At 37.0% G+C, this 14,103-nt stretch overlaps 2 protein-coding genes across 2 annotated transcripts; both read right to left on the reverse strand.

Moving 5' to 3' along the window:
• Window positions 1–2,041: 2,041 nt before the first annotated feature.
• Window positions 2,042–7,793, reverse strand: LOC111008859 (Regulator of chromosome condensation (RCC1) family protein). Its single transcript, XM_022281710.2, has 16 exons — window positions 7,199–7,793; window positions 6,937–6,998; window positions 6,790–6,857; window positions 6,569–6,690; window positions 6,275–6,380; window positions 6,104–6,155; window positions 5,038–5,155; window positions 4,906–4,936; window positions 4,791–4,814; window positions 4,513–4,637; window positions 4,072–4,153; window positions 3,756–3,878; window positions 3,613–3,666; window positions 3,470–3,539; window positions 2,912–2,945; window positions 2,042–2,694 (listed from the first exon to the last, which is right to left on the reverse strand). Exons 1-16 carry the CDS (start codon window positions 7,395–7,397, stop codon window positions 2,330–2,332), a joined length of 1,635 nt encoding a protein of 544 aa, XP_022137402.1. The 5' UTR covers window positions 7,398–7,793; the 3' UTR covers window positions 2,042–2,329.
• Window positions 7,794–10,328: 2,535 nt separating this feature from the next.
• Window positions 10,329–12,294, reverse strand: LOC111009626 (aldehyde oxidase GLOX1). Its single transcript, XM_022282769.2, has one exon. It carries the CDS (start codon window positions 12,229–12,231, stop codon window positions 10,543–10,545), a length of 1,689 nt encoding a protein of 562 aa, XP_022138461.2. The 5' UTR covers window positions 12,232–12,294; the 3' UTR covers window positions 10,329–10,542.
• Between the last annotated feature and the right edge of the window lie 1,809 nt (window positions 12,295–14,103).

The following is a 14,103-nucleotide window of genomic DNA, read 5'->3' on the forward strand; positions in this document are numbered from 1 at the left end:
TTATTAATGCTGAGATTGAAGCCAATTATGTGCTGCCACATGTCAGATGGGAAGATTCCAAATCATGAGACAGGAAATGTGTGACACGGTAATACGGACAAATACAGTGAGACATGATGAGTAAATGAAATTGGAGGCTACGGATGTAGCTCTACTTGGAGACCAAATTACTTTTATTTTGGAATAATGAAACAAATGTAAATGATAATAATTTTAAATATGTTAGTAAATACATTTTATCGATACAGCATCTTAATATAAGCTTAGATTCTAAATGGAAAAAAATCAAAACCACATTATCATATGTTGTGGGCTCAATTTTGACAAGACACATGGCCAAATCTCTGAGTGTTATGAGGAATCTAGATCCACTCCGAACTCAATAGGCCACGGATGGGATGTCCGTGTGGCCAAAGACAGGTAGTTCAGCTCATCTACTTTAAAATACGATGTCATGTATTAGAGTATCCTTAATCAACTATAATCTTTCTATTTGGTTCGAATTTCTTGAAGCTTGTCCTCCTAGATCACTCTCGTATAAAAGGAGTCAAACCTTTCTAAGAAGTATGCAATATCTTGCACAAAACATCTCGCTCTCCTTTTAACTCTTCCGAATTAAGTTTTAACTTAAGCTTCAAAGTGCATTTGGCATAGCACCACACAAGTGTTGAGTTTAGTTTTGCAAATTATATGCTTGCGAGAGCTTTTCTACCTCAACATCGCTCACCACGTCAGTTTGACCTGATCTCTGCACAAATTATCATACATTTGTAAAAAAAGTTATGTTGTCCAAATTAAATTAAAATGAGTGTTCTTTGGTAGGGAGTACCACTTCCAACTACTCACCATCCAATAGTAGGTAATAACGTCATTTGGTGGCACTTTTATCATCCATCATCACTACTGAGTTGACATAAATGGTAATAATATCCAGTTTTTTTTGCTATAATATGTTTTTAGGTTTTTTGTTATAATAAAAGTAACCACGAGAAAGTTCATTTTCAAAAATTAAGTAACACAACCTGTCTCTAAATTCATACTAGTTTTGTTGTATATAATAGTGAATAACTTGAGTTAGAGTTAAAAGTTTAGAAAGAAGTTTGACTATGGACTCCGGAGCTAGTTGGGGTCTGTAGTCGGCACAACTCGTGGATGTTTTTGGAGCAAATCGTGTCATTAAAAATATATCTGAAAAAGCATTTACATAAACCTGACTTATTTTTATCAAGATAGGATTTAATAGAGGATTTGGAGTTGAAATGAAGCAAAATGGGGTGACAAAGAACAATAATTGTTTTGGTGAAGAATGTTTTGAGGAAGCAAGAAGAGCATATTATGAGGCATATGACAGTGCAGCGTCAGGAGGGAGGGCCTGGCCTTGGGAACCCTGGTGGAGCCGCACTCACATGGGTTGATTGCCGGGAATCATGTGAATTCTTCAAACTCTAGTGTACTAAATTGGCCAATGTGCCTGCTTTCTCTTCACTTGAGAGAGCCATTGTGGTCGGGGGATCTCACCCATCTAACTAAACATACAAAGATGGCGGGCTTGGGCCGAATACGAAAAACCCGCTTCTCATTTGAAGTTGAATGTGACAATGCACTCGAAAATGTTACTGTGAACCTTTATGAACTGGAAAGATGATACAAAAGACAAAGGAAAATGATATGCACAAAGTCTCCTTCACCAGTAATTCAACAGCATCTGCTTTCCAAGAGGGGGGGTTGAGATGTTAGAATCTTTGGAGATGGGTCCTCTGATGGCTGTATTCCAGCAAGCTCGGTTAGGAGCGAGATCAAGAACTTGAGAACCACCACCCGAATGTGCTCTCACGAGAAGCAAACAGCTTCCCATTCCTTGCTTTAGAAGCAAACATGATTGCTCAGATCAGTCCCAGCACGACCCTCGAATCACGACCTCATAACAGGAATGTCCATCTTATTGATCCACATATCATATCAATCCTCTATTCTCACTGTTGTAGGCGGCTTTACAATAGGTGTTTGAGAATGCTGTTCTGCGAGGTCACCATACAAATACTGAAATGAAATAGAAACTTTCTATTTAACTCCAAGAATTTCGTAATGTTTTTACACTCAATATACCTTCATGACTCAAAAAACTTGGTGAAGTTCTGAATGATTGATGTCGTTGGGTAAGTAGGGTAAGTACATCATCTCTGGATAATCATATAATTGAAAATAAATAGTGGTGATGAAATAATCTCAAAATTGCAGATATATCGTCCGGACGAATAGAGTTGTTGACTTCACTTTGACTGAAGAAAATGATCACCAATTAAACCTACACTATGATGGATGCCGCCTTTCATGCCTTCCGAGGCCTGCCTCTCTTAGCTGCTGTTTTTCCTTGAGAAGATGCAGATTTCTTGTTTGATGGGGGCCGACCCCGTCCACGACCACTGCCTCCCTTTCCGCTGGCAGATGAGTTTTTACCACCCTTTCCTCTACCTCTACCTTTACTAGAAACCTTGCTTCCATATTGATCACTCGTATCTGACAGCCCGTTCGCCTCTTCACCGCTGCTGTCACCATCTTCGTTTTCCTCCTCTTCCTCCTCTTCTGAGTCAGATGACTCTTTAGATTTCCTCCTCTTCTTCGCGTTTTGTGAAGTTTTAGCAGCCTTTGGAGTTTGCTTGACAGCCGAAACTTTACTTTCGACTACTGCATTCTCTGCATCAAGAACAAAAATCACACAAGTCCCGCGAATTCCCATTATAATCCTCCATCTTAATCTCACAATTTTTAACATGCCAAGGTGCTGCTGAATATCCTTGATAACCCTATATGATTTGTTTCTTTCTAACACATGCTAATTCAGCACCAGAAAACCCTACAAAAAATAAACCAGACAATTCAAGAATACATAGGTTGAAGAATCTAAACATACCTTCATCAAAAGCTTTGCCGTCATGTATATCGAGCTGTCATCAAAGCCACAAAATTAGAAGTATACTTTACCCAACTAGAAACTAATGCGTACAGTAGGAACCAAAACTAAACAAAAAATGCGAGAAAAATGTCAATGGGTGAATGGCAGTTCACAAAAGAGACAAGGAAAAATCCACTTTATATGACAGGATCTCAGCAGTTTCGATTGAAAGAGCACTTCAGAAAGAGATCAAGAGAAGCATGGAAAGGCAAGTCCACCAGAGGAATAAGTTATGAAAATATTCATCGCTTCATTACCTGATTCTTGTTTACAACCTTTCACTATCATGCATGTTTAGCATTGTGCTTCATATGTTTCATACATGTTCCCAAATTAGTTAAAAACAGGAAACAAGAAGTAACTGGAAATAGGAAAGGGAGATAAAGGCAAAGACCCATGAATATAAGAAATAGAAAATAGAGAAGGGAAACATTATCAAACGAGGCTAAACTTGTCGAAGCCCAATAGTTCATTAAATGAGAGGATATTGATGAATGAGTCTTTTAGAATTGTTACCTGATCAAGTCGGTCGGCTACATTCGTTCTATCAACAACAACCATAGAGTACCCAGCTCCACATGCAACACTAAAGCAAAAACAAAAATCCATCAAGTCATACAATATTTAAGGAAAGGCTTCCTATATAAATACTGATCTACCTTATGACATGCATGTTCTCCAGGATGTCAACCTTTTTGGGTACTGCAGAAGACCTGAACAGAGGCTAGAATAAGATAACACTTAAGATGGAAATGATCACTCTATAGCCACAAGAGGCATTTCGAACAGTGGAAAGACATACTTCTGCCCTAAAGGGCCATATCCCAGCTCTCCATATTGGGCATGGCCCCAACTTATGCACGAGTTATCGGCACCCACAAAATGGTGCATGTTGCCCGAGTCCATGCATCTTAAATTCCATCCACTGAGTGAAAACAAACAAGTACATTAGCATTAAGAAGCCATATATAAAATAATTCAATAGAGAAAAGGTTCGGCAGGAGAATAAAAAATGACAAGCATGATAAATAATGCAGGGAGATATAAAAGACCACAAGGCTTTTGACATCCATAAATTAACCATAAGAAATTGAATCCATAAGAACATGGAGCAAAACCTTAAATCCATGAGAGGTTTGGGATACATCCAGTCATCTCCTGTATTTTTTATTTTTCCCCACATGTATAGCTGCCCTCCACCTGGAAAAAAGAAAAAAAAATCAATTTGTAACAAGCAAGACCATAAACTGGAGAAAACCATCTTGGTCATCAGATAATAGGCTTCAATGACTACAAAATGACTACAAGTTTTCTTAGAAGAAAATGATACTTAAACAGCAACATATGGAGTAGTGGAAGAGAACGAAAATTTTGAATGAAAAACAGGGGGCATGTTATTTCATATTTCTCTCATCTCTCCCCCTGCCGGCCCCCCAAAGTCCTACATACATCACTTGGTAGGATTGTCGTTTTTTTATGTAAGCCGTTTATTTAACATGGATAAAAAAAATAGAAGCAACATTTGGTTATTTTCAAGTGTTTTCATTGTTTTGAAGTACCTGCAGTACAAGCTGAGTTTACAGAACCTGCTGAAACAATAGCATCCGGAGGCAGAACATTTTTCCTCTGAAATACATCCACACGTCGAGGAGCCCATTCATCCTTCTGCTCTCTATGCCCAAGTCTACAAGTCAGTGCACCCAAAAAGTCAAATAGACAAAAAGCAAGAAGTTGGAAGAAGGTGGAGGAGGAGGAGGAGGAGGAGCACAGGATGAGGAGTATTCAATATATGTGGAACTTTTTGGAAACCAAATCCAAGCTGATCCATTTCACCAACCTTCCATAGCCGCCAAAGCCCCACCTAAAAATAGTTGTCTCAATGGATTATGGACATACAACATTCACACAAAACAAAGTAAAAAATTTAGGAAGTAGCCTAAAACAATACTCACGTGTAAACAAAGCCATTAGAATCCACTGCCACTGCATTTCATTAACAAAAAAAAAAAACAAAAAAGAAAGTGTTAACAAGCATATTTTAGAGATTCCAAAGTAGCTGCAAAGAGGTAAGTTGTATTTCAAACCTGTGTGATTTGTTCCACAAGCAACTTTAACAATCTTTTCTCCAGAAAGGGAAGCAATTGCTCTAGGACGTGGTTGGGCTTCATAAGCAAGTCTAACTGAGCTATCCTTGGTGTTGTACTGCAAACACATTTTAAAACAGGCAAAGCTTCATATAAAAATAAGGACGGGGACTTCTTTACAAATAGGTGCTTTAATAAGCGCTTTAGTAAAAAGTTCTTAATAACAAACCACTTTAATGCTTGGTTCTAAGGTTAAAAGTGCTATTGAAGTGATTCCCAGTCATACACCAAATGTATTCTACAAGTGCTTTTAACTATTTCCAAAAGCAATTTTGTGTTATTCTCAAACATAATAATTTTGAGGGAGAAGTGCTTTTTATCATAGCTAAAACGCAATTGGTAACCACAAGAACTTGCAAACATAGCCTAAGTTTTGCCATATCATTTTGCAATTACATCAGTGCCTAATGTATTAGGTAAGCATCCCAACGGTGATATGTGCACAAAAATACACCAATTCTCTCAGAATATGACTACAGAAAGTTAAGTTACAGCAAGTAAACGAGTTTGTGTACAAAAACAAAAGTTTTAAAATCCATCAGACAGTAACACATTGCACCAATACCACTAAAAACATTTCACAATGCTAAAAGAATCCTATTACATTACAACATTACAAAAGAAAAGCAAAGACTAGGACAAAGATGCATTTCAATTGAAATGCTTTTATATTTATAAATCTTAACCACATAATAGATAGCAAATTTAGAACCCAGCAAACTTTGAGCAAAGCCAATAGTGGAAAGATACATCTACAACGATCATAAACAATAGTTAAGAACATTGACCATAAAAAGTCATACAGGAATTTAAAATGCAAAAACAAGATTTCACATTGGAACAATAATTTTGAAACCCCCAGCTTCCCACTTAGCATAACGGGCTACAATGCTGGAATAATTCATACATTGAGCAATGATGCTAATGATATATGATAAAGATTTTTCATTTTTTCCATTGGAACTAAAAAGAATGGAAGAAGAGTAGACAAAGCATTGCATAGTACCTCATTATCGGTTCCATGCCCAAGCTGTCCATACTGTGGAAGACCGGCAGTACTGAAAGAAACAAAAAGAAGAATAACCATTATTCTAAGTAGTTGAGAAGGATGAAATAACGTGAGAAACGAACCAGAACAATGAAGAAAATAGAATCTAAAGATATCCACAAACCATACAGTATGGAAGATCCTTCAATAGAAGATAACCACACAGTGAATTCACCCCCACAAGCAGTATTTTTCACTTCAGATACAAGACAACGTACAGGAGATAACTCTCTTTCTACATACCAAAAAGAAACAAAGATAAAGTACATGAAAGATTGTGAGTAATAAAGGAACTTAGGCATGGCACCCAGTTCTTTCTCATATGCAATTGTTTTTCATTTCGTACTTCTGATACCTAATTAAACAATGCATCATAAAAAGTAAGCATTTACCTCTAATAAAACTTTAATTACTTCCACTCACCATTTTTCACTGAACCCGAACCCAACTGGCCATGTTTGTTCCAGCCAAAAGCAAGAGAATTTCCATCTTCAGTAACCACTACCGTGTGACTTTTCCCTGCTCCAGCTTTAACCACCTTGTACCTTACAACATACATCATACATCATTAAATGTTAGAATAACAAACTAAACCACCCTCAAGAATCCAATGGACTAAACCTCCAACGAACGTAGTAACATACTTTGAAAGGTCAGATACTATAGTAGGCCTATCTCGCTGAATCAAATCTCCATGCCCCAGTTGACCTTTCTGAACACAAATTACTTCAGACACTATATAAACAAGGAAAAGCAACGTTCTTAAGCTCCAGAGTAGAATGTAAACATGCCTCATTGCGTCCCCATGTATAGCAGCGCCCTTCCACGTCCAATGCCACACAATGACACGATGCTACGCCAAGATTAACATTCAAACTGTCAATAACCACTTCACTGCAATGCAGGATCAGAGTTGAATACTCCATAAAACACATCAAATAATCTTTCTGTATAGTTTTGGAACAAAAATCTAACATGAAATCAAACTTAGCGTAGCAGAACCTATTCAGAGACCACAATACCTGTACCCATGAACAGAATATCGAAACTTACCGCACCCAGAAGCGACAAAACGAATGTCAACGCCGACGAGCGGGCGAAGGCGAGTGGGGGAGACCAAGTTGCCTTCAACGGAGCCTTTTTTCCGACCAATTATATCCCAGCACGTAGCACCACAGAACAAAAGCTCACCCCCCTTCTCTTCCTTCTCGTTAACCTCCTCGACCTTCGTACCGGCGTCGAGCGCAGACATTTCCCGCCAAGCCCAGAGAGAGCAACGGTCAAAAAAAATTGCAAAAGACCCCGGCTGCGGAAAACGACAGGAGCAAACACGAGTAAAGAAATGGATAGAGGATAGCTAAAATTGGCGGGAAAATAGAAGTTAACGGCTAGTAGAACAGATCGGGAGGGTATCAGCTTTTTCACTCCAAGACGAAGAAGGTGAAGCAAGAAGAAACCCTAATCCAAATGGGAAGCAAACTTCGCAAAAATAACAAAATATAAAAATAAAAAAGTTTAAGATAAAAAAACGAAAAGTGGTGGGGAGGATTTGTTTTGGGTTCCGAGAATTGGGATTTTTCAATTAATAAAGGGAAATAAATTCAGAGAGAGAGAGAGAGAAGTGGGTAATAGAAATGAATTTTATTGGACTCTGTTTTCTTTATCTCTTTAAAAATTGGTTTTTTGGGTTCCTGAAACTTTTCCTTTAAGTCATAATCTCTGAGATTTCCCCTCTTTTTAATCAATGTCTTGTCTTCTTCAAAAATCTTGACCGTCCCTTCCCTTCTTCTTCTGCGTATTCAAGCTATACCAGCCGCTCATCTTTCCAAATAAATTTAAAAATATACTTTTTTCAAAAAATTTGTTAACTTGAAACTGCAAAAGCAAAAACCTCGTGAGCTACAGTAAATCAAAAGAGAAGAAAATAAGAATTTGTTTGATTTTGGAATTGGAACGGTCGGACGACGTTGTCTCGGTCTCCTGACCATATTAACTGTTCGTCGTCAATCTTGTCGCGGATAAACGGTACAGTGTGGGGCCCGACCCGGAAAGCGAAAATGGACTCCCCCAACAAGGCCTTGGTGGGCCTGGCATATTTATATCTGTCCAGCCCAAATAGAATGTCCAAATTAATTTATGGGCCTGGCCCAGTTCGGGTATCCATCGTGCCCACACGTCTCTCTGAAGTGGAAAGCAATGCAAAACATACCGCCAACGTCTTGAGCACTTTCTTCCCGGCAAAAATTCTGGATCTGTTTCTATTGTCTGAATTCGGTACCGTTCAATTGAAAAAAAAAAAAATCACTCTCTTTTATTTTAATATAATTAATAAACGGGATGTCTCTACTCGTATATGGATAATTATATTATATATTCAATAACCCACCCGGAATACAATGGTTAAGATATATAGTCTTAACTAAAAGACGATCACGGGATGAAGACGAGAAAGGATCAGATTCCATGCAATATTTTATTTCTCATTTATTTTTTAAAAGTATTTTTCAATTAAATAATTAAAAAAAACAATTTATAAGTAATTGTCTCATTCTCAATAATAAAATTTTATTTACATGGTTTAATACAAGGTTCAAAAAATCAAATGGCACATCGACACGTTGACGTCAACACAGGGGAGAAAAGTCGTTTTTCTCCCATATCGTCAATATGTCAACATGTCATTCAAATGTCGACGAAATATCGACATGTCTTTTTTTTTTTAAGTTTATTATATTTCCGTCTTCTTCTTACATTACCACGACAATCTACAATTTCTCACAAACTCGATGATTGTAATCTTAGTTTGTTAAATGCAACCTTCGCATTTTAATACTATATAAAGTATAACTGCTTTATTGATAATTTATAATCCAATATAATCTGTAGTTACACAATTGAATAATATATGTGAAATATTGACATATATAAATTCAAAGTAGGTAAAAATTAAAAAAAGGTAAAAGAAAGTAAGAATAATTGGAGTGAATTATACATGTGTTTGGAAGTTGTTTAAATTTGATTGAAAAGTTTGATTGATGATTGATTTGAAAATGTGTTTGAAAAACGTGTAAGTTCAAATTTGAAAAGAGAAGTAGATAAAAAGTAAAAACATACGAGTTAATTAGAATTTAGAAATGTGTTTAGAAACAAGTCGGGAATTATCTGATTTCCAAATGAATTCTGTTATAAAAGACACCGAAGAAGTAATAAAAAAAAGTTTACAATTAAAGTTTACTTTACATATTCAAATACTTTCCATCAATCTTTAGTAAAGAAAAAAAAATATTTTTTGGATATTTCTATCGACATCGACATTTTCATAATGGTCATATTATTACCTTTAATGTTTAAAGGTGACCAATTATAGGCTAATTAAGTTGAAGTTTTATTTTATAATTCAAAAAATTTCCATTATTTTTCTCGAAATATCCGTCGACATTGACATGTAAAATTGGGACCTCAACATTTTTATAGACATCGACATTTTGAACCTTGGTTTAATATATATATTAAAAGCTAAAAGCGAACATATAGCTAATTGACATATCTCTCAAACTAAGAGGTTACGAGTTCGATCCCTTCCTGCACATCCTTACTTAGGTGATGGGAAAAAATCCCTATCATCCCCGCTCCATCAACGCTTTAATGTTAAAATCGGACTGAAAAGTTTTAAGTAGTCAAAAATAAAATGTGATCAGCAAAGAAGTTTAGATATATCGTATGTGAAACTAATTTTAAAATATTGTGTGTGTGTGTGTGTTTTTTTTTTTAAGTTTTGATATAAATTACACAACAAAAGATTTTTATTAAATGGATACCAAAGCAGTAATAGTGTTACTTTACCGCTTATAGCCTTATTTTAGTTGTTTGCAAATATTATTGGATCACTTCTGACTTGTCTATTAAATGCAACAAACCAACAATATTTATTGAGGTTGAAAATATTTTTACCCCTAATTAATAGCCTTTCATGCAGATCTGAAATAATATTTTTAAATTCTCTCAAGTCTCATTCATCTAATCACAATTCACAAGCCACGTTTTTTCCAGTTTTCAGCACCCTCAAAGTATGAAATTCACGGTAAGTATTACTATTTTTCTAATATAAACCACACAAAGTTAGTGAAGAAATTTTGATTGACGGGTGAGTAACCAAGTAATCACAATCAGAATTCAAGTGCTTATTATATAACATGTGTATAATATATATCAATTTGGAACACGACAAACCTTCTGCAAACAAAACGGTAGTTTTTTTCATTTTTATTTGTATTTTCTTTTCCATTTCTGTGTGTTTATTGACAATTACTAATCAAATTAATTAAAACGCGAAACACAAAAGAAAACCATCAGAACCAATTCCAAACGGAGCAAATGGGCGATTGACGTCAATTTTGTCACTGGATTTGGACCCATATACCCTCGCTCGGAATTTCCTGATGAACAACGTATAATATATAATACCCCGCCGGCGCAACGTTGCCCGATCCCGGAGCTGTAACCTCCACCTCATACCCCGATTTCCCTCTGTTTCTGAACTTCCCGCCGCCCAGAATCAGCAGCCTCTGATTCATGGAAAACGAATGAGTGTTGAACGACGGAGACAGAACCGTCACCGACACCGTTTTCGGGTCAACTTTTCCGGCGACGGTGAAACCCACCTTAAATACTTGCCCATGACGGAGCTCCGCCGGAGACATGGGGGATGTGATTTTGGGCCGTAGAGCTGAAAATTGGGGGTCTAAATACGACGGAGAGAACGCTTCTAAGCTTAATTCAGTCGGAAAAAGCACGCCGGTGAAACTATAATTCGAATGGGGGTTACTGCCGCCGACGAGAACCCGGCCGTCGCGGAGTAAAATCGCCGTCGAGTGGTACATCCGGGGAATGGTAGTCGGGTTCTGCAATTCGAACCTCTTCCCGAGCGGTCTATTCGTGTGGTAAATAACCGGGTTCAAAACCGGTTCCCGCCCGATTTCCCACCCGGCGGTTCCCGCGGACGCTCCATTAATCAACAAAGCGTTGCCGTTTGGAAGCAACAACAAATCACCCATCACACGAGGCTGCGGCATCGTTTCCAGGACCCACTCGGGATTCGGGTCGGTAATTTTAATTCTGGCGCAAGTTTTTAACGCCTCTACAAAAATCCCACGGTTGGCCCTCGTAAAAGCTCCTTTAGGAGCACCGCCGCAAACCAAAACCTCAACTTCAACGAATTTAGCCCCCAATTTCAACGGCAGCATCACGGCGGACCCAGTGCTCGGGTAGCACCTGGGATTGCCATCTGGAATTGTCGGAAATGTTTTGACAACTCTGTTTCCGGCGTAATCGAATAAAATGGCTCGATTGTTAGCGAATATGAATAAATTCCCATCTGGCTGTAGAAAAACAAATGGGTACAAATTGTTCTCGATTTTTGGGTCGTTGGTCTCGCCCAAGAAGGGCAATCCGAACAGTTTTTGAGTTGCTCTGTTTTTGGGGTAGAATTCGTAGTTAAATTGTCGCCGGCCGCCGATTATGATCTGTCTTCCGTCCGGGAGAATGTGGTTAGTGGCGTACCACCGGCGGGCTAGCAGGCCCAACTGAATCTCCTCCCAGTCGCAGGTGGGACAGGGTTTGAAGATTCGGACTCTGCGTTCGCCGGAATTGAAGCCGCCCGTCTGAACGAGGGCGCCGTCGGGACTTACGGCACCGGAGGAACACCAGACGTCGGATTGGACCATGAGTGGACGGAAAGTGTTGGATGCGACATTGTACTCGATGGAATGAGCCGTGCAGTCGACTTTAATGTTGGCGTTTGGGTCTCTGAGGCATTTGCCTCTGGGCAGAGACAAATTGGAGAGGCCAAAATCGGTGCGGTCGAACATCACAACGCGGTCGTTTCGGAGCAACTGCATGTGCATGGCCGGTATGCCGACGCTTCTCTGTAAAAGCCTCCACCGGCCGCCGGCTGCTTCGGTGAGAGAGAGACCGGAGAAGAGGAGTATGTGGCAGAGGACGACGGAGAGAATCGTCGGAGGATTATACATATTTTGGGACTTTTTGTTTTCAGCTGCTTCAGATTCGAAGGGAAGCTGGGAATGCATGGGTTCAAGGCCACTGGGTTTACCGTTTATATATACATATTTTGGAGATTCAATTGCTTGCTAAGAAAACGCGTTGGCACACCACTGTCAAGGAAAGTATTTGGATCCGACTTAAAGAATTTTAACAATTGAGAGTGATGCAGGGGAAAAACATTTGTTTGAAGGAATCTTATTTTAGGAAAGTATTTGGATCCGACTTAAGAATTTTAACTTGAGAGAGATGCACGGAAAAAAGCATTTGTTTCTTCACCGTAAGAAGGAATCTTATTTTGACTGCAGTTAAATATTTGACGATAAATAAAAATTTATTTTTTAATTATGAGTTGTCAATCTTTGAACGGTGAGAGGATATGATATTTGATTTTTATAATTAAAAAGCCAAGTATATGAAATAAAGATTTTTTAAAATAATAAACTATTAATTTTTTAATGATAGTTAGGCTGAAATTAAGTTCTCACCATTTTTTCCCAAAATAAATATACTTTGTAAAATATTCGAAGATGGTAATGAGTAGGAGATAGGTGTGCTAACAATTAACACATTATGTAATATTCTTTGATGAAATTATAAATAATATTTAAGTGTTGATGCCTGCTAGCAACTATTAAAATTTGACACGTAGAAGAAGAAAGGGGAGGAAGATAGATATTTTTTTACGTTTTTTAGTAGGATAATACAATGATAATATAGGTGGCGACTACTAAGTACTAAGGTATTTTCTTTTTAAATACCAATCTAAACATATTAAAGCATATATCATCATCGAAATATCAATAGTTCGAGCTACCACCTCATATATTAAACGAAAAAAATATTTTTAGAAAAAAGAATACACTGTATTTGTTTTCAAAGTTTGAAACTTAATCAGCGATTTCTATATTTTTAATTCATTGTGAATTTTGAATCCATAACTTGTCATGGTTATTGACAATGAGACACTTTATTCATGTTATTTAAATAAGATTTCAAAGTATGATAGAAAATTAATTTTGGAGGTTAAACTACAAATCAATGAACTTTGCTATCCATTTAGTATTGAAATTTAAAAGGTTTTTTTAAACTTTCGAGGTTGGTACCGATAATTTCATGATGTTACTATTATTTATATATATACCCGACCCGACCCGACTATTGACCCGTTTGAGTTGTTTATAAGTGTTAACAAACTCGTCCCGGATCTTAGGTCGGCCAATTTGTCGTGATTTCCATTTAGTTACTGAGCTTCAAAAATATAAAATTAAAATAATTAAATCGTAGCAGTTTTGAATTGTGAAGAGCATTGAAGGATATGATTGGCTAATTAAAAACGGTTCAATGAATTTCTCTCCTTATATTACTGTATGTATCCAGCAATTTTTTCTCTCAGTTTGGGTTGGTTTTTTTTTAGTACCTCAGTTTGGGTTGGTTGCTCTCAATAAAAATAAAAAAATTAAATTAAATTTATCAGTACTCATCCACTTTAATTTTTGAGTTGGTGATTCAACAACTTTTTATCTGTCCATTTTATATTGTAAATTTATATATTTTCAAATAGAAATTAATTTAATGCTCAGTTTGTCTACTGTTCACCATTTTATTTAAGAACAAATTAACAACATTTTTACTTTAATGTATATACAAAAAATATATCCTTGAGTCTAACCAATTGTAAGACATAAAATATAGATGGTCACATGAAGTTACTAACATAAATTTTCAATACAGGGACCAAAAAATATACTTAAAAAACATTCTTAAATTTAAATAATTCTCGTTAAGAGATGAGTAGCATGAGACTATTGTTTCCATGATTTGGGCGATTGAGCTATCGGTGTGATGAGAATGATTTTAAATAGAGAAATTATAATAGGTGATAAATATTGGCAAATATA

Source organism: Momordica charantia (assembly GCF_013281855.1).
Source record: "Momordica charantia cultivar OHB3-1 chromosome 11 unlocalized genomic scaffold, Mcharantia_2.0 BLBB01000011.1, whole genome shotgun sequence".
Classification (NCBI taxonomy): Eukaryota; Viridiplantae; Streptophyta; class Magnoliopsida; order Cucurbitales; family Cucurbitaceae; genus Momordica; species Momordica charantia.